Source organism: Haemorhous mexicanus, chromosome 7 (genome assembly GCF_027477595.1).
Source record: "Haemorhous mexicanus isolate bHaeMex1 chromosome 7, bHaeMex1.pri, whole genome shotgun sequence".
Lineage (NCBI taxonomy): Eukaryota > Metazoa > Chordata > Aves > Passeriformes > Fringillidae > Haemorhous > Haemorhous mexicanus.
This window is the reverse complement of record NC_082347.1, coordinates 34,883,037-34,905,921: the sequence shown is the minus strand read 5'-3', so window position 1 is coordinate 34,905,921 and position 22,885 is coordinate 34,883,037. Positions and strand designations below refer to the sequence as shown.

Below are 22,885 nucleotides of genomic sequence, written 5' to 3'. Positions count from 1 at the left end.
ATTACAGCTGCTTTATTTCAAGCAGTACTTGATGCCATATAATCCCTGAGCAGTTCAAAACCAGCAACTATTTGTTTATTTTCTTGTTTCTGTCCATAGTGAGTAGTGGTCTCAATTTACAGAAGATACTGGATTAGGATATTTTCAGCATCAGGCCACCTGAGACCCTTTGAGTCACAGAGGAGAATGGTAATTCAGGCCAGGCAGCAAGCAGTGTCTTTAGGACCTCCTGATAAAGAGGGGGGCAGATGGAGCAGGGCTTTGGAATTGTTGTCCTATGAATGCACCGCATTAATCTTGCTTTTTTTAGGAGGGGTGAGGTCTACTTTCTTCTTTCACTTGTGTTTTGGTTACTTACTCATAAGCTGCTTTTGTGCTTTGACTATTCTGTTGCAAGACTGGATTTACTAGTATACTTTTTTTGGTTTTGTTCTTTCCTTCCCTAAAGGAATGTCTAAACTTATTGTAGCTTCTGTTTACGATGACAGTTTAAGATTCAGTAATAATATTGACCTTATGAGTGCTTGCATGAAGATCACCAGAGGAGGGAGAGCTCTAGAAATAATTCTTGCTGGGGGAAATGAAACTGATTTGTACCATTAGCTTGTTAAGGAAATGGAGGAAAAGTAAATCCAGTTTGAACTGAGAAGGGCCAGAGCTGAATGTTAGAGACTTTTCTCATGCTGTTCATTCAGTCTGTGCCTTATTAGTGGGCTTTGTTGTCTGAGTGTTATCTTTTTAGAGTTCATTTATCTTCAGATGGAGAAAGGAAAGGGCTGTGTATGGGAGGTTGCTCCAAGTCCTGTTTTGAATGTTTTACCTGAGCTGCAGATCTTGTTTATTGTTATTTAAGTGAACGCAGTTTTTGTTTAAGCCACATAGTTATTTACTCACATTGCATGATGTCTGACCATATGGTTTACACAAGTGGGACACAGCTGTGCAAGTAAGTGGTTTTCTTCCCTCTTAGTCTGATGGGTTTTTAATATGACATGACTGCAGCTCTACAGGAGGTGGAGTTAGATCCCCCCTCAGTTTATAAAGTGTGTTATTAGGCAGCAAAACCAACAGATACAGGGACCAGGATGTATCAGCTGCATCCACAGGTGGCTTGGTTAGCTTTTCTTTTTTGTATACTAAACTTTGCTCTTAAGACTCCAACTCCCATCTATAGCATGAAAGACTTGAACAAGCTTACACTTGCCTGTTTTCATACCTGCTGAAAGTGTTTAAACTTTTACCCACAGACTTAGAAGATGTGGGGAAAAATCCATTTCTTGATAAGGCTGTCACAGAGTCACAGAGTTTGTGTGACCCTGTTCTTTGCTCTGAGATTCCTTTTCATTATTGCCATCCACGCTCTCAACTTCATTTTTACACCATACTGTTAAGTGCATTTGATGTGCTTGTAGTGCTGCTTCCCTAGGTTGTGTCAGAGGCTCTTAGGCACTCCATGACTGCTTGGCATGGGTGCCAGTGGTGGCTGTGGCACTGCAGGAGCACGGAGCCTTACCTCTCCATGTGCATCAGCCAGCTCAGGACAGGCTCATGCGTCACGTAATGTGAGCAGACAGCCGCCCTCCCCAGGAGCTCCGTCCATCTCTGGAATCTTTCTAAGAACAGAGGAGCTGCTTCCTGCCAAAGGTGGGCAGTAAAACCTCCAGTGACTGATGTGTTCCCGTGCCCCCAGATAAGATGGAGCTGGCTGGGGCTCTGCCTTGGAGAGCCATGTGTCTCCAGCTGGTGTGTCCTATCTGCCCGCCAGCGCCGGCCGCTTCTATTTGCGGCTCCCGACAAGAGCTGATAGGAAAACAAAAAAGCTGAAAATGGTGTGGCTGTCCCCAGGAAGGTGAGCTCTGCCATCCTCCTGATAGGCAAAGAATTTCAGGCAGGCAGCAGCTGACTGGGAGCTGGAGTTGACGGGGGAATGATGGACAGAGGAGGGATAAGAGACATTTAGGAGTGCAGCTCCAGGAACACCATTCAGAGCAGTTGTCTTTGCCTGCTTCATGACAAATCCCTTACCTTGCCAGGGAATAACACTGGTTTGTGTTACAAATGCAAATTCAATAGGATTCTGCATTACCTCCTGGTGTAATAAATAAGCTTTAAGGTCTGTTTCAGCAGGAGCACATTACTCTTACCATACCACATTGTTAATCTTGACGAGGCAATGGAAACAGCAGGCTGAGAGGAGGGAAGGTCAGATGAGGAGGTTGAGCTGGAGACATCACTGGGTTTGTCTCAAATAAACATTACCATTAACAAGAATTAATTAGTGGCTTATGAAGAAGTAAAAGTTTTTCTTGTAAGCATCTATGTACATGAATAACTTTTCTGGAAAAACTAAGACTACTCACTGCAATGCTGTTCCATATGTAAATGTGTGTGGGATCAGGCCCTAAATTACAATGTGCATGAGCAGATTTTAATATCTCAATTTAAATTGTGATCTGATACAAATGATAATTTTCTACCATTGTCAGTTGATTACAGTTCACTTTACCCTATTGCATGTACTAGCAGAGGAAACTTGGAGGCTAGCAAAATTGCTATAATAAGGCTTTATTATTAAGCCTGTGATTCATCTTTTGGGTTAGAGGGAAAAGCTGGTTTCAGTACACTGTATTGCTTAACAGGAAAAGCTTTAAGCTTTCATAGTAACAATGTAAAAGTTTCCATAGCTTGATTTTGGTGCATGTGGAGATTGGTTGAATTATCTTAGCAAGATAGGGTAGTGTTTGTGGTAGGAGTGTTTCAAATAGTAGATTCGTTATGTCAAATATGAATTTGAAAACTTATATTTTTTAATAGTAATGCAGACTTAACAAAAATTCAATCTCATAAATAAGCAATCCTGCCATAAGAATATGGATGGTGTCCTTAAGTTTTTTAGTCCTATGACAGAATCATGGAATGGTTTGGGGTGGGAGGGACTTTAAATAATATTGTTCCAGCCAGGTTGCCAAGTCACTAGAACAGGTTGCTCAAAGCCCTGTGCAGCCTGGCCTTGAACACTTCCAGGAATGGGATATCTGCAATTATGTGGAATAAAGGTCAGGTGAAAATGTTTCACTGTGTATCAATGTTTCACATGCTATAGTGATATCAAATATCAAAAGGCAATTACCTGCTAATAATCTTGCTAATTACAGGGCAAAGCCAAGTCTTGGCATCCAGGAAGCATTCCACAAACCCAGAATACTCCACAGGAAAAAAAAAATTAAGCTTCTATTAAAACATTGTTTTAAAAAATCAGCATAAATCAGTTTCTTAATTATGAAATAAATGTGGTTATTTTCCTCCCTTCAGTTAGATGTCTCTCGAGCTCAACTTGCAGAATTCTCTGTGGTATGTTTAGGTTCCAGGCACAGGTCTGGATTTTTTGTGTGATGACTTTTCAAGGCTACATCATCTGCAGTTCAATGAGCCTGACAGGGATGGGGGAGGCTTCCTAAGTTTAGATTTTGGGATGCTCTGTAATCCTTTGACTTTGAACTGGATCTTCCTCCCTTGAAGAACTGGGAAGAAGTCAGGGTCATGTAAGCAGACACTATGTCAACAGGTTGGAATGTGGTTTAAATCATTAGTTCTTTGACCTTTGATCTGTCATCAGATTCCTTCAGTGGCAGCAGGAGGAGGCTGCAAGCAGGCTGCTGGGTAGTGCTGTAAATAGTTCAGTGTCAGTGGATAGAAAGTTTAAATATGAGGCCATTCTTGTAGATGTCCAGTGCAGTGTTTGGAAAGATTTCTGCATTTTCACAAATTCTTCTGGAACAGAAACTGATGTGTGGATGTGATAACACACGTGTGGGTAGAATGTGCTCCTTCCTGAGCATCATGAAATTATATGGGGTCACTTGGAGCTCTGAATCACCAAACCAAGATCCAGGTGGAAATGGGAATCTGTTGTTTCTGGGAAGCTAACAGAGGTGAAAGTTTCTCCCACGCCAGGGAATGGAGTTCAGATGTGAATTCATGCATTCAGGTAGCTTGATGTGAAATCAAACCTCAGCTGCAGCTGTGAGACTAATTGCCATTTCTGCATTTACATACCTTAGCTGCTGTGTCTTGAAGACTGTTCTTTTTGCAGTGATCCCTACTGGCATTTCACTTCAGGTTCAGCTCCTTCCCATTCTGAAGTGGATCCTTACTTTTCTGTTGGGGTTAGAATACTATTAATGACAAGTGATTGATACCAATCTTAGTTTTGGGCTTGAGGTCTCTTCAGGGACCAAACATTTGACAGGAAATGAAATTAATTGCACTACTTGGCTGATACTGATGAATGCTGACAGATGCCATGTCAGATTTTAAAAGCTACTGGATCCCTTTGGAAGTAGAGGAGCGGCAGGATGATTAACAGGTGCCTGATGAGCAGGGCAGAGCATCCTTACAAAAATACAGAAAGTTTCTTGGCTTTGTGGTCAGTGCATCCTTCATTTGCCTGGCTTGGATGAGGTTTGGGTTTGTTCTATCCTTAAGTTCCTGGTTTGCTTATTTAAAATCTTTTTATAGAGATGTTTCCTCTAGATAGTTACAGTCTAGCCATCTCAGGCTAAACTTTGACATTTTTCCACTGATTGCCTTTTCTTCAAGGTTCATTTCCCACAGACCTGTAAATGACTTTCATCTCCACCTCGTGCTTAGCTTAATGTGAAAGGTGCTTTAAATGGTTGAATGATTCCTGCCATTGTTTCCATCCTGGTGCACAAACCACTGATATTTCAGTGGGGCATGGGGAAGCTGTCACCTTGCTGCACTACATACAGCTGCTGTTTGCTTGCTGTTGAGCTCAGGTATGAGATCAGCTGCTGGCTGTTGGATTGCTGGAAAGACTGAAATTTGTGCAAGTCAGGTGCAGACAGGAACAACTCCCAGTGCAGCATGATTTGTGTCTCCAGTGCTGGAGGACTGAAGGCAGGGTCATGGCATTGATTGGGAAGCTGGCCACGTTAAAACTGAGCTCATCTGAGACTCAGAATCCACTTCTGGTTTCAGCTGAGTGAATGCTTGCACTGAATGCCCAGGGGTTTCAATCAGGTGCCCCACTGAGAGCTGCTTGTGACACAGTGACAGCAGCACTCAGGAGAGGTGCAGGCAGGGTGCTTGAAGTGGAGCATCAGGGATTCTCATGGGAGGAGGAGGAAGGCCTGACTGAAGGCTGGAGGATGCTTCCCAAGGGGGATCTCAGATCACTTTAGGAGAAATTCAGTCTTGTCTTTTGCTCAGGAGGTGTTTTAGCTGCTAAACCTTTCCTCTACCTGATGCCAAGCATCATAGAAGCAGATTTTAAGGTCACCTGTATTTTTTCCATGCTCATGTGCTTTGACTTCCCAGCAAGTTTCTTGTGCCCATCTGCTGAAATGAGAAGAGATTCCAGAACCACTGGGAATGCTGGACATCAGATAGGTTCAATCAAAGTGCACCTCTCATCAGTGTATGACAGAAAAGAATCTCCAGTGGCGGCAGTGTGACAAGTGGTCACTGGGATCTCTGTTACAGCTTTTGCAAACTGCTGGATGCATTTCTTATTGGTGCCTTGCAGTCTCCCTGCCAGGATAGTGCTGCAGCACAGCTTCTGAGATGTACTGTTCCTATGTGCTGTTCTAATGATGCTTGGATGTATATTCATTCTTTAAAGAAAAGTGTTGGTAAGAGGAGTAAAATGCAGAAGGAGACTTGTTTCATTTGAAATGCAGAAACTTTAAACTCTAAGAACTTGAACCTTCCTTTCATCAATATGGGATTTGTTAAACTCTCATGTGGAAAAAAAAAGAAACAGATTTTCCCTGTGTATTTTTTTGGATGTAGGTGATAAACTGAAACATTTCCAAATTCCTTTCTACCTTCAAACAAGAGATCCATTATGTCCTAAGAATAACTGTTGTATGACTATTTCCCTGCTTGAAAACAGCACCATTATTCCATGAAGCTGAAAAATACAAGAAGGAAATAAAACCCCAACAGGAAATTGAATTTGCACCTTATTTAGTGCACAGTAACAAAGTAGATCATTAGAATTTTCTTAATGAATAGCATTCACTTCTGCAGACTGAGAGCCCAGATTCACAGACTCTCCTTGTGTGGTTTTTTTTTCTTCAATGCTGGAACAATTTTTACTCAACATCAACATGGAGTTCAACTCTCCCTGACAATATGGCTATGGAAATCCTATATAATGCCCAGTAGGATCAAATCCTGCTTTCATTCTCTTTGAAAAACTCTCATCTCTTCATTTTTATCATCACCATTAAAACTTGGAAGTGACTCACCTTAAGAATGGTCCGGGTCCCTGGATCCACAGGCAGCTGGATTGCTCTTGACCAGCCCAGATTTCCATGACAGACCCTGTAGCTTTGGGAGCTGACAGCAGCCCTGGCAGTATCTCCAACCTTTTTGTGCTCCAAGGATGCAAAATAGGAGCTCCAGAGAGTAGCTGAAAAAGCTGGTGGGTGGGTGTTTTCCTTACAGTGGGAGGTAGAACTGTATTCCAGCTTATTCCATTCAAAAGAGAGGCAGGATGGTTTGTTTGGAATATGAAATTCTTTGATATACAGACTCTGAGAGAAAGGCTGAGTTCCTCCAAGAACTTTTGAAGATAATGGTTTCTTCTTTCATTTAAAGAAAAATGCTGGCTTTTTTTTTTTTTGTCTCTATGCTTTTGGTCCCTTAGGGAACAGAAATGCTTCCCAGAGTCTCCTGTTTCAGAAAGAGGGTTTTGATCATGAGAAACAGAATTTCTCCCATCATACTGAGCAGGAAGGATCTTGGGGAAATGTTTTTTTTCTGTAGAACTATTTCTGTGTGATGGATATTTACAGAATACCTCTTGCTTTTTGCCTTCTCAAACACAGTTTGTGCATCACTATTGGCTCCACATAGTAATTCTTTCAAAGTCATTTTCCCCATCAGTATAGGAAAAAAAAATAGTTTCATGTTTACAGTTAACTGCCATCATTTAGGTATAAATTTTTCTTTGATGACATGATATGTGTACCACAGCAGTTGCATAGATCACACCATCAGAATGAGCTGTACATGTGTAGAGTTCACAGCTGATTTCTCTTCACTGCCTCTGCTGCTTGAGGCATGGACGGTGGTGGGCATATGGTCTTTCTTTTTAATAAAAGACAATTGCAATTCCTCCCTTCTTTTTTGTGGTTTTTCTATAGTGACCATAAATATGTGTGTAAGGCAATATGTGTCAGCTTGAGGGGATACATTGGCAGAGCCAGGACTTCTGCACAGTTGCAAAAAGAAGAAAAAAGAGCTGCTCAAGTCCCTTCCCTGTTACACAGCACACTGTACATAGAGTGTGCTACAGCCATGTCTGTCCTTTCTGGTTTGATCTCTGACTCAAAGTGAAAGCAGCCTGCTGGAACAGCATTTTTCCAGCCATGGCTGTTAACAGTCTGGGTGACCCTTGTTTTTCCCATGTAGCTTAAAGCTGTGATTAGTGATAGGGACACATGTGCTAAATTGACTGCAAAAATCCCTTGTAATGTGGGGTAGCCAGGGCTTGTTTCTAGTTCCTGCATATTGGTGTGTGCCTCCTGCTGTGTGTATGCCAGAGATGATGGATCTGCTGGGGGCTCACATCATGAGCTTGGGCCTGAATTCATGGCTGGCCAGGGTGGGAGAACTCAACTCAGACATTCTGAGTTATTTGCAGAATGAGTTAGAGATTGGTAGAAAGGAGATTTCATAATGAAAAGGGCAGTAGAAGGAGCTTCTTTTTGACAATAGCAATAGCTGTCTGTAAAAGACTTGTGAAATATTTAGCCCCCATTTGCACTGACAGGCTTGAATCCCTGTGGCCATGCATGCAAGGGGGTAGAGCCTAATAGCTGTGAGTGCATGAACCCTTTCCTTCCAGTCCTGCAGTAGTTTTTGCAAACAATGATCTGCCTCCTCTTTATGATGCTGAAGCTGGGTTTTCAGAAGCAGCTAGAACAGAGGTGGTATTGAAAGTTACTTTTGATCATCCCAGCTTATTAGAGCCTTGCCTAGGCAGGTAAAGGGGGCTGCAGTGACCAAATGAGTTCTTCAAAAAGTGACTCTTTGGTAGAACTGGGGGTCATAGCAAAGAGCCAGAGAGTTCATGCATGCAGCTCCTGAGGCAGACCCAGCTGCACCCTGAGCACCTCCAGCTTGAGGCTGAGAAATGGATATACTTGGATGTTAAAGCTACAAGGTGAATTACACACTACAGTTTAAATAATCATACAGACACACGAGTACTCCTTAGCACTTCATGAAGTTCAGCAGTTTCTAAAGCATCTTTTAAACATTAAAGCAGAATTCTCCATTTCTACATTATTTAATGGTAAGGATCTGCCCAATGTAACTTAGAGAAGCAAACCTTTTGTAAGTAGGTTTTCAACTGGACCTCCAGTGGAAAATTGTGGTGTAGAGGTTCCCTGTACATTCTGCCTAACAGGATATTTTACTGTTAATTTGAAAATAATATTTTAAACAAAATGGAGATCAGTAGAAGAAAAAGAAGGATCGAAAGTGTTTTTTTTTTCTTTTTTTTTTTCTGGAGGTTTACCTAAAAAAACAGCTTGGAACCTTTTGCAGCATTTTAACAGAGCCTTAACAGTAGTTCTTTGTCATTCTCCTCAGTCACTGATAATTGAGTTTTGGCTGCTTGTGGATTTAATGCCACCATGAAATGTAATTTGTTTGCACATGGAATATTATCACTGTCTACTCAGAAATGTGAAACTGGAAAAACGCTGGTCCTGATAGTGCTTTCCTTCTGAGCTGCATTTCAGTTCTGTTTCTTGTTGTTCTATTAATTACTGTTACAGTAGCAGTTATTAGACCTCCAGGGCTGGGCAACAGACAAAGGAAATTTACAATCCCTGCCCCAAATGCCCTGCAATTTTAATTTTCAAGGCAGGTAGCTAGTAAGATCCTAGCCCATTATAACAGTGCTGAGAATGGATGTTGAGTACAATATTGTGCCTGGGACTTGTGGCAGAGACCCCCTGATAATCTTTCTGTATTTCCTTTTTTTTTTTTTTTTTTCCCAAGGACTGTGTAACTGCAAGGGCCTAGTCTACTGCTTACTTATTTTTCCTTAATACTCAGAATCTCTTACATTTAATATTCTGATATTTGATCTGAGCATACTTGATTCTCATGAAGGGGGATGAGATGGCATTCCTTGGAGAGTTAAGTTAACATGCTAGACTGCTGTGAAGAGTGGTTTCTCTTACTGAATTACACAGATACAGCAGTATACAGAAGAGCAGGAGGAGTGCCAGAAACCAAAGTGCCTGGGAGGAGCTGGGAATAAATTTTTGGTGATGCAGGGGAGCACTAAATAGGTAGTTTCGAGTTCTTTGTTCAATCCAAGCTAAAGGCACAGTGTGAAATTCAATCTCCCATGGCACTTTCTCTTCATGGGGTTTGGCTCTTAGAGGTAGGATTGCTTTCTGTCTCTGTGTTGACCAGAAATGCCAATGCAGGACTCTGACTATTTTCTCAAAGCAAAGCAGGCACCTGGTTGTGATGTGTTCTGGTTTGCGTGAATAGGCATTTGACAGCGGAAAATCTGCCAAGCCGCAGAAATCCTTGACTGGCTCTTCACCCTTTTACTGATACAATTGAGCAGCTAACATCCTTAGCAGTGCTATGTTTCTAATCCTTGTGGTTTGTTTTTTAATTGCAGTGTGTGGCTGTGACCTGGCACAAGGAGGCTTTTTTATTAAGAATGGAGAATACCTGTGCACCTTGGACTACCAGCGCATGTACGGCACCCGCTGCAATGGCTGCGGGGAGTTCGTGGAAGGGGAAGTGGTGACAGCTCTGGGGAAAACTTACCATCCAAGCTGCTTTGCCTGCACTGTCTGCAAGTAAGTCATCCCTTCAAACAACATGGCAGGAACCCAGTTCAGGGAGAACACAAGGAAAGGCGTTGCCATCAGACCTGAGTCTCAAGGGAGATTTCTCCTGAGAACGCATTTATTTTCTTATAGAAGATCTGCTGCGGATCTGACTTGAAAAGTGTTGAAAATGCCACTCATTTATATGGGGGACATGGCTTCTGTGTGACATGTAGTTCCTTGTTCTCAGAAAGTTGCTCTCATGTCTGAAAGAGAGAGGCTTGCACGCTGAGATAATGATGTGAGTTCAGGTGATCAGCCCAACTTGGTGGGAGAAACAAAGTGCAGCAAAATTCTGGATGCTACATTTGAGCTCTGAGGACAGTCAAACAATCACATAAGAGCATATGGCTTTGGGACTACTGGTATTCCCCCTATTCTCAAGTACTTTCTTGTCCCCAGTAAGAGAACCAGTCTTCAGTTCTGAGCAAGTAATAAGGAGTTAGCTAAGGCTTTGTGGATCAGAGAAAGGTGGCATTTTAAACTCCTGTCTCTGATAAGTAGTTGAATTACTTTGTCCTTTAGCCTGGTACATTTTTCAAGCCCTTTTCTATCGAAATAATCTTGATTGTTTTCTGTTTTAAATAGGATGTGAGTTTCCTGCATTTTGGTAATCATATAATGTATAAGTTGTAGTTTTATTTCCCAAGGACTGTGTGAAACATGACATCAATTTTCTGTACATTGACTTGCATCAATCTTTTTATGTTGAATGAACAAAAGCTGAGTCTTTGAAATAGATTAATGAAATTCAGTATTGCTGCTGATTTATTTTTGGCCCACTTAGAGATGGCAGTGGAAAGGAAACCACGCCTGTAACATTTTGTTTTGTTGAAATCAGCAGTGGATCAGCAGTTTTGGAGTGAGGTGGGGGTCTGCACTGAGCAGTTAACACTCCTTATTAAAGATTTGGAATTATTTAATGTTGTTCATCCTCTGATTTAGGCACCAAATAAGAGTTAACAGCAATGTCAACTTCTGCCTAACACACATTCTTAACATTTATGAGTGACTAGCTCCACATTCCTTCACCAACCTCAAGAACAGTTCTGATTCTTTGAGTTCTCTTCTGTGTCATTTGCTATCCACAACATCACACTGAGACCATCGTAAATGTAGCTGTTGTGTCTTAGCAGATTTCACTGTCTCTCCTATTCAGATAAAATACGTTTGATAATCTTTTTAGAATGAAAATATAAGGCAAGTCTAACCTCTGCTCTGCTTGCACCCATGGATTGGATTTCTTCCAGTGCCTGGCTTTGCCAAGGCCACATTGCAGAAACTATTTGGCCTGAGTTTCTGTAAAATATTGATTGTGCTGGAGGAAGGCAGAAAACTGAAGGCATGGGGAACAGAGGAAAATCTCTGGCATAACCTTTGCAAAAATACATTTTTCTCTTGAACTTCCCAGGCGTCCATTTCCACCAGGAGATCGCGTTACCTTTAATGGAAGGGACTGTCTGTGTCAGATGTGTGCCCAGCCGATGTCCTCCAGCCCCAGAGAACTGTCTGCCTCAAGCAGTAAGTTGCCATCTCATTTCTTTCACTTTCCAGGCTCATCAACATTTGATTGGGACTAACATATTGCAATCTTCTGTTGTTTTTATTTTTATTCACATTTAGAAAAGTGAACTGTGTTGAGAATTTCTGTGTTGGCTTTTTTTCTCTTCATTAAGTGCCTGTTATTACAGATGGGAAGAGACACTTGGACATTTCAATGTGAAAAAATGACTTTTCCCCAGTGACTGGATTTTTAAAATGATTTTTTTTAAATTTTGCTTTGACAGGCACCAGAAAAGTATCTAAGTGATAAATCCTGAGGTTTCAAAGTTGATAGAGTCTATTTCTTTAATGTATGATTGTGCAAGTTTAAGTATTCAAAAGAGGATGAAGTCAGAGGAAATTAATTTTCTTCTCCTATTTAAGAATTCAATTAAATTATCCTTTAAAAGGAGTATCTCCAGGATTATGCTTCCAGTAGACTGATGCCACAATGATACTGTGATCAGAACCTCAGGAAACCATTATAAAAGACACAGGAAGCAAATTAAAGGGAAAGATAGAGAATAAAGAAAGTTTGGGAGGCAAGTTAAGTTGCCTTGCTGTTGGGTTTTAACACTTTTAAAAGGTAATTTGTAAATTACTGATATTAATCTCTGCCTCTGGTAGTTAATTTTTTTTAATTTTTGGGGGTTTCTTTCTCTGACTGCTGGATTGTACTCAGCACTCAGCCAGTGTGGTTTGTAAATCAAAATGGATACAGCCTTCCTTGTGACACAGGGTGGTTTTCCTTCAGGGAGAGAGTGTGTATTTTCTCCTGGTACTTGGCTTTGACATCCTGGGATTATAAAGTGCTGTGGAAAGACAAAGATGGATAATGTTTGTGCTCCGTGGATGAGTCAAGTGAATCTCAGGATATCTGATTTGCCTGAGAACATGTAATCAAACCCTTAGACAAAGGGAAAATGAGAGACTTTTTTTGTTATTTTGCCTCTCTGTCTGGGAAGTAATGCTTTCCCACTATAATTGTAGATTTGCAACTGAAACTGCACAGGCCTAATCAGTTAAGGAAGAATTTAGGGACCTGCAAAACAGCTTACAAGACTTAAAAAGCAACATAAAAATTTATGAGCGACTTCAGGCACCCAGAGAATCCTTCTGAGACAGAGGAATGATGTGGAAATTGATATTTGGGAGGCATAATTGGCAAGGAACTGCAAGGCACAGGGACCTTGGACAGTACTGACATTCTTTTGGTAAGCATGCCAGAGCACAGAAGAATCTGGATCTGGCTCTCCAAAGGTGGCACACCTGCCCAGCAGTGTGGCACTTGCCACATGCCTGACTCCAGGTGCCAGAATGGCCCTAGAAAGTGGCAGGGTAACCTTGTCTGACACTTGGCAAGCCAGAGAGCTGGACAGCCTCTTCCCCAGGGCCAGGGTCTCTACTGGAATTGCTTCTTGGCTTCCACACTGACACCAGAGGTAGCCAGGATTGTAAAACAACATTCTGTTTGACTTGTGATGAGATTTATTGGGGTTTTTAATCATAATTGTGTCCTGCTGACAAACTGGTTTGCCAGTACACACAGCAAGAGAGCTCCTGCTCTCAACAGCTTAGAGTGCACTACTTTGAAATCTGTAGGCACCTGCTGTGGTGAACCTTGTTCTTTCATGGACAAAGACTTGCAGAAATGTGTAGTGTAGAGTTTCAGGTCATTTTAGTGCAAAACTCTCCAAAACAGACAAATAAAAATGAGAACAGCTTATGTTATATGTTCAGATCTAATCCATTTAAAAAAATCAATGAAGCATCCTCTGTCTTCAAATATATACCAGTTGCTGCTTTAGCTTTGTGCAAAAGTTGACTTAGATACAGAAAAGTATCTTGCAGGCACCAAAGAGTTAATTTTAATTACTGTAAAGTATTTCTGATTACTTCCAAGTTTCTCCTGCTGGCTAATACACACATAATTTATTTTCAAATGCTTTGCCATTTTTTGAAAGGATTTTTTAAAATACAAGTTCTTTTAGGAGAGTCTGTAATTCACACTATGCATCTATTTCATATCCTATACTGCTGTCAGCTTCCCATGATTACCTTCAAGTAGATCACCAGAGGAGACTTTCCTTAAAACAAGGAAAGTTTGAGGGAATTCAGTAGACTGCAAATATATCAGGTTTGATTGCTTGGTGTAATGTGAAAGGAAGCCTTCTGTCCTAGGATGTCTGCATTAATGCTGACATGCCATTTTCCATTGTGTCTATTACTTCACACAAATGAAAACTTACTGACAGCTTTGCTTGGTTGATTTCAAGGGAAATCAAATGTGTCTGAGTACAGGGGTTAACATCTTGAATAACATGAACCTGACTATTGCTACACTCTATTGTAGTGCACAGCAGTGAAAATCAGATGGGAAAATACTAAATAAATAATTTTCTTTCTTTTTTTTTTAGTATTAGTTGGGTCTATAGTACTTATTTACCTCATTTATATTAGTAATGTATTTCTTTCACTGCACATGTGTTACCTGAAATTACAGCTATTTTCTTGAAGAACCAATTCAGTGACTCTATTTTTATTCTAAATTTTTAAAATTCAAATGCGGCAGAGTAATCATAATTTATAATTTAATCAATCCTATTCCTTGGCTACTGCTAGAATTACACAGTGCACTAACTTTGGGATCTTCATTCATTCAGCAGGAAATCTAATAACAAATACCTGTAAATCTCTTGGCAGACAAATGAAATGAGTGGTGTTTGGTTTTGTTATTGGTTTATTTCATATGACAGCTTGGTAAATGGCATGTGAACTCTAAAGCAAAGTGACTGGGACAGATGTAGAGCAGCACAGAAACAGGGGACAAGTAGATAACACTGACTAGAAGTGAGGTGTTGATGCCTTGGATAGTTCAAGATTCTGTCAAAGACATGAAATTGTTTTCTTTGTGGCCCTATAAAGGAGTACTGCAATAATATATCCCAGTAATTGCTATTTATGTTTTAAGCAGTGCCCAGGTTTTGTATTTGGTATCATGATTGCCTGGTTTGTGCTGTCTTTAGTTCTTTCTACTCTCTTGTGTTCTGGCTGCATGGTAACACACTGTGTTTAAGGTCCACGTTGTCTCTCCAGAAAACCAGTTGTGCAGGCCCCTGTTATTTCTAAATTTTGGGCAAAACTGCAACTGTGCAGTCGCATAAAATGCCTGCCTTTAGGGCATTTATCAGTGAATTCTCCCCAAGGCAGCTGGTAAATGAACTCATGCAGACTTTGAAAACAAGGCTCCAGTTTAGTCAGACCTGAATTTTCAAAAAGTACCACACTGGCTTCCATTTTTTCCTGAATGCACAAGAGGTGTTGTGAGAAGTCCAGCTGAGAGCAGAGCAGCTGTACAGAGATCCCCTCACTTGGGACAGACACAGGAGGTGGTGCCAGCAGGGTGTGGAGCTCGAGCCAGCACTCTTCTGGCCCAGGCATCATCTTTGGAATCCAGAAGAGACTACACATGTCTTTGAAAATGGTTTAGTCCCTCTTCCTCAAGCTTTTTTTCCTCGGAAAATTCACTATTTCCACAATAAAACTCTTCAGTAATAAGAATGCTGTGTCATTTTCTGTGAGGTTGAGCCCTTTCTCTGTTGGTTCATTATCTGGGTGCTGGTCTGGAAGTTTTAGTTATTTCTGATTATCTATTTGCTGAAACATTGGATCATTTTAGTGATGTACATGAACTAGCTAAGAAATTGCATTTCAAGTGAAAAGAGTGTTTTCTGGGACAAACCTCCCTATCCAAAAGAAACTGAAGCATTCCAATCACCTAACAGGAGTTGTCATTTTGAAAAATTCATCTTTCAACATGGTGACAAAGACCTTCACCATTGTTTCTTTTCAGTGAAACAGAAACTCGTGCCCTGTAAATGCCAGTGGTGATGTGTCTCTGACACATTTTGTGACAATCCTTTCGCTAGGATTTTTCTCCTGAGAAGCTGAGAAGCCTCAGAAAAGGAATGTAAACAATAACTATCTGATGGCTGTGGAATGTGGTTTGGAGGTTGCTTACCAACAGATGCATCTTTGATTGGCTCCATGTGGATTGTCTTTACTTGATGACCAGTCTTGGTCCAGCTGTGTCAGACTCTCTGGTCAGACACAAGATTTTATTATTTATTCCTTTCTAGCTTTCTGATGTCTCCTTTCTTTTTCTTTAGTATAGTTTTAGTATATCATTTTCTTATAATATATATCATAAAATAATAAATCAGGCTTCTGAAACATGGAGTCAAGATTCTCATCTCTTCCCTCGTCCTGGGGACCCTGAAACACCACCACAGGGCTACAGTTTGGAAGGAGATATTTCAGCTTCCCTTTCTTTGCAAGAGTCTCTCCTGTGAGTACAGAGCATTACAGTAGAGCCAAGAGGTGGAGCAGAGTTTCCAGAGTGCTCCATGGATAATCCTGGTGCAGCTGTTCCCCGAGCAGCCGGCGTCCACGTGGAGATTTCACGTCGTGGTTTGTGTCTTTGTCCTTGGCTGCTCTGCACATTATGTTCTGGCTCTTTGGGACAAATGCTTTCATGCCTATCAGTACAGAGGCTACAGGGTTGGATTTGGCCTCACAACTGGGGATCTCTGCTCTATTGTGATATAAATAATGAGCTTAATGCTTAATGGACTTGTGGGAAAAAGGTGGTTTTGCTAATTATTCAGTAGCCTTATCTCTTTGAAAAAGATGCAGGCAGTGAAGTTCCCAGGAAATAAATGAAACTTCCAACAAGGTTCTGGAAATACTGAAGTAAAGCAGAGCCAACATACCATACCTGCTGAAGGAGGAGGAGATGAGAAAGAAAAAAGAAAAAATAGGAGTCATCTTTTGCCTCACTGCCCAGAAAGTAGCATTGTATTTGAAACAACAGAGCATCAAAATGGAGAAGCAAATTTACTTTGAAGTCCTCTTTAAAAGGATCCATAATTCTTAATGCATCCTATAGTCAGGACATAACTGTCCTTTCATTAGATAAAAATATAAGTGATTGCTGCCAGTGTTCAAAAGTAATGTCAGAGCTGATGTATAAGCATCACAAACTTCTCCATTTAGCTAAAATGGATGAAAAATTCCTTTTAATCGTAGTTCTTGGGAAAGGTCTGCAGCTTGGATTTGTAACTGTTCAACCACATTTGAGTAATTTTTCATTATTTTGTTCTTTATAATTTTTTCCTGGAGCTCTCTGAAAACTCCTTCAATTCCAGAGAGAATTCAAAAGTGCAGGGGAAAGTTGGCTGACTGTTGCTAAGCAAGATATCTGCAGTGATTTTAAAAGGTGTTGAGCAACATCCAGCACATGATTTTGAGCTCATTCTTAGGAGATATTCTCCAGTTTCACACTGTGTCAAAGCTTCACAGGTCCTTGGCACTGAGCTCACTTTGTCTTAAGGAATATTCACCCACAGTATCCACAACTTCAGTGAGGGCCCTGGGGAACTTAGAGAAGCTCAACAGTTTTGGTTGTGAGCATGCATTTTTTTTTAAGTTTTTAAAATTTTGAGCCTTGAGCATTTAGGTTTTTTTGTGTGCTGTAACACAAAAACTTTCCTATTTCCTTCTTGGCTTGTCTGTTCACAGCAGCAGAAGCACTCCCATCTCTCTGGGGCACTCAAGCCTGTGTTTAGCTACTGGAGATTCAGTTGAGGGTTTGGGGAACTGGACAGAAGGGGCACACGTTGTCCCATCTCTCTTTTTTTTCCTGTTTGCCATAGAATAAAAGTATACTGTGGACATCACTGTTGATTGATTTCAAACACTGATTTAAATCATTGATTTTAATCATGGTTTGTTCAATAACCCAGGAAACCTTGATTAGACTGACTGATTGTAACCTTGGATTACATTTAGATTTTTAATTATAAAATGCTAATTGATAAACATGAGGGTACTTCATATCTGTACACATCTACTTAAACTAATACAGCTCTGCATAAAGTCATCATATTATTTAACATCTATATTTTTCCCTAACAACTATTTTTGCTAATGAGTTGTCAAACTCTATTTGAATGAAAGTTGAAATTTTATTTAGAATGCATAAAGTATCTGTAGATATTTTTTACTTTCAGAAACTTGCTAGACACACGAAGAATGTAAATGAATTAAAATATATTTCACTTCTGGAATTTATATTTTTCAAGAGTCTGTAGCTTATAAAACTATTACTTTGGATCACCCATGACCTTAAAAATTTTGAAAGTGGGACATCTTGTATACCCCAATTTTAAATAGGAAAAGGGAAGCAAGTTTATCCCTTTGTTTTCAGATCCCACTTCTAACTCAGATTTATTTAAAACTTTAAATTCAGATTTTAAATGGAATCCTTTAATTTTTAAATGCCACTATTTAATTCTCCATTTCTTTAGTCTGAATTTGATTGTAATAACCTTGCAGGGCAGATACTTAATACAGCATACAGTGGGTCTAAAATTTTACCCCATCCCCCCTTTTAAGAATAAAAGAAGCAAATCAATGTTCATGACATGATAAAAGTTCAAGAAATGATGCAAACCCAAGCAGAGTTCCTTTCTGGCAAAAGCCATTAGATTGTGCCTAAGAATATGCAGTTCTTTTAATGACACTGGCCAATTTGTATGATTGTTTCAAGATGATTTATTCTTTTGAAGAATGCTTGCAGTTTTTGAAGCATTTTCATAATTTGAATTACTTTCTAGGATTAATTTTATTTCACTTTATGTCCTCACTCAGAAAAATGGGTGAACTACTCAAGAAGCCTCCATTTGCACATCAATTTCCTAGTTTATAAGGACTAGTATTTTCATGCTGCTTGATAAATTGTGTTCAGTCCTTCTCTGGAGGTATAGAAGCTTTGTTAGAAACTTGACCCCTGGGTGATAAAGATAGAGCAGCAACTGTATTTAAAATATAGTTGTGGCAGGGCAGGAAGTTTCTGATTTATGAGTTTTCTGTCAGAAAATTCCTTTCAAAAAAATAACTGTCCTTCAGGAAGGTGTTTGCAGTCCAGTTTCCCCATTTCTTTTGGATGCTTTTGTGTTGCACTAAATTGGACAGCACTAAATATGTGTCAGTTCTTATTTGCCTGCGTGTAACCCCATCTTGAACTTGGAAATCAAAACACATCCATGTCCTCAGGTTTTACTGGAGGAGTGCTGCTCCAGAGCTAATTCCAAAGGAAGTCCTGGGGGAGGTGCAAGGAATTCCTCAGTAAATGGGTGTTGCATGAGCAGGGATCACTAGCCTGGAGAACAGCTAGAGAGGAGATCCCCAGGGACTGGAGTGTCTGGGAATTGTCATGCTCAGAGAGCCTGCCAGGTAGTAAGTCAGGAATCAGAGGTCACTTCAAAAGAATGTGAAAAGTGAATTAGCTGTTAGCTAGACCTTAGTTGGCCATATGTTATACAGACATAAAAACCTTCCTAAAGGTTGTGGTAAGTTTCACTGCTATTTTGGGGAGTTTGCACCCTGTTGGAATTGCTTGTTTTCCAAGAGTAACAGTTGAAAATCATCCAAAGTAATCTGCAAATGAAGAGACACAATGTGCTGTCCATGGACTGAGTATTGAACAATGAAGCTCTGAGATAATGGTGCAGTTCTCTTGGGGTACTGTGAGTGGGAATTGTGACTTTAAATTCAGCAGGAGTTACCTGAGTACTGAAATGTGGTGAAAGAAATGATGGGATAAAAGACTGACCTCAGTTTATACGTACTTGTCTCTGGTTTCTCCTTTAGAATAGCTTTACAGGTGGGGCTCTGGGGGTGCTGGGATGGGAAGAAACCCAAAAGCTTTAGATTTCTTTTATAGGACAATTAAAAACTCTTCTCTTTAATTGTGGGTAGTATATTTGCTCTTTTTTCCTGTTTCATCCACTCTCTTATTCTCAGTTCAGATACCTGTGTGAAAGTTTGGGTTGAAGAGGGAACTGGGATTGGTTAACTTGGTGATACAATTTTTTCAGGGACAGTTTGCTGGAGTGATGTGACAGAAGGTCATCTGTTTTGGTCTCCTTTGGGAATGAGGAGTAGAAAGATATGGAAATAAGGAATTGCCTTTCTCTGTTAAACACTTAAATCAATACAGACCCAACTGGGGGTGGGGAAGAGCAGTCAACCTTCTGAATCACTTCAAATTAAACCAGGTGATGAAACAGCAATTTGCAGTAATCACAGAATCATTTAGGCTGGAAAATATTTCTGAGTTCATTGAGTCCAGCCTGTGCCCCAGTACCACTGTGTCAGCCAGACCATGCCACTGAGTGACACATCCAGGCTTTCCTTAGACAGCTCCAGGGATGGCAGCTCCAGCCCCTCCCCAGGCAGTCCATTCCAGTGTCTAATCACATTTTCTCTGAGGAAATTCTTCCTCATGTCCAACACAAACCTACCCTGGTGCAACTTAGATCATGAATAAAGATATTAAACAGGACTGGGCCCCACACTGGCCCCCGGGGGACAGCACTAGTGACTGGTCTATTGATACATCCAGGATGTACAGCAACGTGTCTCTTAAAAAGACAAGTCAGTGTTGGGCACTCAGATGGTTCCAGGGACTTGTGCTGCAAGCAAAGAATGCCAGTTGATGCCATTGGGACTTCTTTTCCTATTTAATCAACTCAAATAGTTTTGTTTTCTCTAACTACTTGTTTTGAAAATATCAGTTTTTCCCAACTTGCCATTTATAATAAACTGTCTAAGCTATACTGCACTTCCCATGGGAAATTTATTTCCCTCCATTGTATGAGCCCAGCCTCTTATTGTTAGATTTCAAGAGTACAAGGCTGCTTATGTGGGTTTGTTTTGCCTTCAGCAAAAGGGCAATAGTGAATTTGTTCTGACAAACACTTCCCATCCTTGCAGTGGCAGAGAGAAGGGGTTTGGCAGCAGATTTCCTGAGTTACGTGCTCACATTGAAACCCTGCATGTAAAATTCCCAATATTGAATGTCCTTCTCTGACTCCCAGAACTTAGCACAGCCTCAGTGACCAAATGGTTGTGCTTTAGACTCTGAAAACATTTGTCATGCTGTGAACGTGGTGAGTTTGTATTTTTAGCTTTGTCAGAAATATCTTGAAGATCTGGAAAAGCCTGCATGATATCATCAAACCTTTCAATTTTAAAGCAAGGCTTTAGAAGGTGTTGCCTGATCTGTTAAAGAGTGACTGAGAAAAAACTGTGGTCTCCCCACCTCTATGAGAAATTGTAATTGCACAACCTTCAAATTGCCACAGAAGAATTACTGGGATATAAGTTGTTTCTCAAGGTGACTAAGAGCTATTTATACACAAGAGATTTCTTGACCTTGACTCCAGTGATAATATTTGCCTCTTTCATCACTTGCAAATCACTTGCTCTTTAGGTCCAGCTATGTTTGACAATGTATTTCTGTGTAAGTCCAATGAAAACTTATTGTTTCTTTTAAGTTTTAAAATAATAACTAAAATCCTCCCCCTCCCCAACTGTTCCCTGATTTTCCTGTTTCAGAACAGAAGCCTGCTGGGGCTGTCTTTGCTAAGCTCACATATCAATGTTTTATAAGGAGGGGAAATAGTTACAGGAGGAGAGTAATGACTACAAAATACCTGTGACCTGTGGGGGTTGTGGCAGCTTCAGACTTTATCTGTTAGCTATGTGCTTCTGATGGCCATCAGGATTGAAATGAACTCTTTGGTGACTTAATTAAATCAGACTGCTATTAGCTTTGTTCACAGAGCTAACCCAGCATGGAGCAGAGCTGGTGTAATCATTCACATGACTTTGCATACCCCTCTTTATTAGGACCAAAGCACACAGAGATGGTTTCTCCTTCAAAAATCATATGGGGTGAGCAGAGAATGTGGGATAAAGACATACTTGCTATTAAATTTGTAAAGCAATCCACATGGGAGTGGGTAAAGTCCTACTCTGTGTGCTGAGGGTTAATCCCAGAGCTGCATCAGCTCTGAGCTCACCTGTGCACTATTGGCTGAGAGCAGGGGAGGGAGGCAAAGGCAGAAAATCCACTGCTTAATTTAGACAGTGACAAATGGCTTGCTGTGCAGGATGCTTCACTCCTGGATGTCTGGGGTGGTGCAGATGCTAAAAAGGGAAACACATTTTCTCATATCTTTACAAGCAAGGTGTCATGGGTGGCAGCTCAGCCTGACCTGTGTCTTTTAGTGGGGCTGCCAAAGGTGGTTGGAGAGTGGAAGTCTAAATCATATATTATATTATAGTGGCATGCCCTGTCCCCCCACCTTCCCGTGCTTTTGGGCTGGCTGACTCCACAGCACAGTTCTTTTGTCCAGGCATTTTGTTTTGTACCCAGACATGTCAAATATGACATATATCTAAGTGCCTGTGGGAGCTGTACTGCTCTCTCTGCATTTTCACCAGCACACTGCACTGTCTGCCTCCTCCTCTTTGTTATCTTGGCACTGCTGGATGTGTCATGTGCAAGGCATGGCTGTAAGGAAGAATCCAGGTGATATGGCAAAAAGAAAATGCAAGAAAGCTCAGATTCAAGGGGTGCAGTCTGTTAGAGCCAGGTATGAAGCCAGAGAGCACCAGGGTGGGAACCTTTGTGCACAAATTCAGGAAGGATTGTCAGGTTTTTCAGTCTGCTCTGGAATATGGTTGTGGACCACTATTCTTACCTCACAGCCCTTTTATTTGCAGCATGTGCTAGTTATAGGTTAGACAGGTACAGATTGTGCTTAATGTGATACTGAGATCCTGCCTGCATACTCTGGTGACATTCAGCCAAGGGCTTAAATGTGCCTCATGCAGGCCTGAGATCATAATGGCTTTTATTTGTAGAATTTGGATGAACAAATGGTCTTTTCTTAGCCCAGCCCAGCCCTATTCACTTTCTATTTTAGGAGATAATGATAATTGCAAGCTTTTCATGTATATACCAACAGTTTTGTCAGAATTAAAATCAGATTTATTTAAAAGCCATCTCAGCCTAGTACAGCAGCACTGGGCTATTAGTTTTCTTTGCTTCTAGACATTCAATGTGTCTGTTGTATTAGCAGAATGGAAATGATGTTAATTTCCTTTTGCAAAACACTTCAAGGAATCCAGAAAGAGGGTAGATGTTACTGGTGTTATAGAATAATAAAGGATGCTGCCAAGCCCTGTATTAAACATGAGCACAACACTAAGTCTGGTGCTCAGACTTATGTGATTTAGCTTACAAAGAAGCAATCAAACAGTCAGAGGTACCTCATGGATCCCTACTTCCCCCATGTATCTGGTTTTGGCATCAATAAAGATGCTGGACTAGGCAGACCTTTTGTGTAAAGCAGTTTCTCTATTCCCACTGCCTCGGAAATTAGGTGTTTTAAAAATTGGTTTATTGATTCCATTTCTGAGAAATTTCAGCTTCATGAAAAAAGTTTCCCATAAAAAAATGAAAAGAGCATGGAAAATATCTCAGGGAATGCATCCCAGTGTGCCAGGCCCCAGGTTGGCTATGGAGGCTGGCA

The 22,885-nt window shown here is 40.7% G+C and overlaps 1 protein-coding gene across 8 annotated transcripts in view; it reads left to right on the top strand.

Moving 5' to 3' along the window:
* The window catches only part of ABLIM1 (actin binding LIM protein 1), a 192,467-nt gene that overhangs the window by 92,554 nt on the left and 77,028 nt on the right, over positions 1 to 22,885 (top strand). For all 8 annotated transcript variants that reach the window (XM_059852013.1, XM_059852012.1, XM_059852008.1 and 5 more), the window contains 2 exons: positions 9,683 to 9,866; positions 11,308 to 11,417. In XM_059852013.1, coding sequence (XP_059707996.1) covers positions 9,760 to 9,866; positions 11,308 to 11,417 — 217 coding nt within the window. In that variant the 5' untranslated portion in view covers positions 9,683 to 9,759. The remainder of the gene's footprint in view (positions 1 to 9,682; positions 9,867 to 11,307; positions 11,418 to 22,885) is intronic.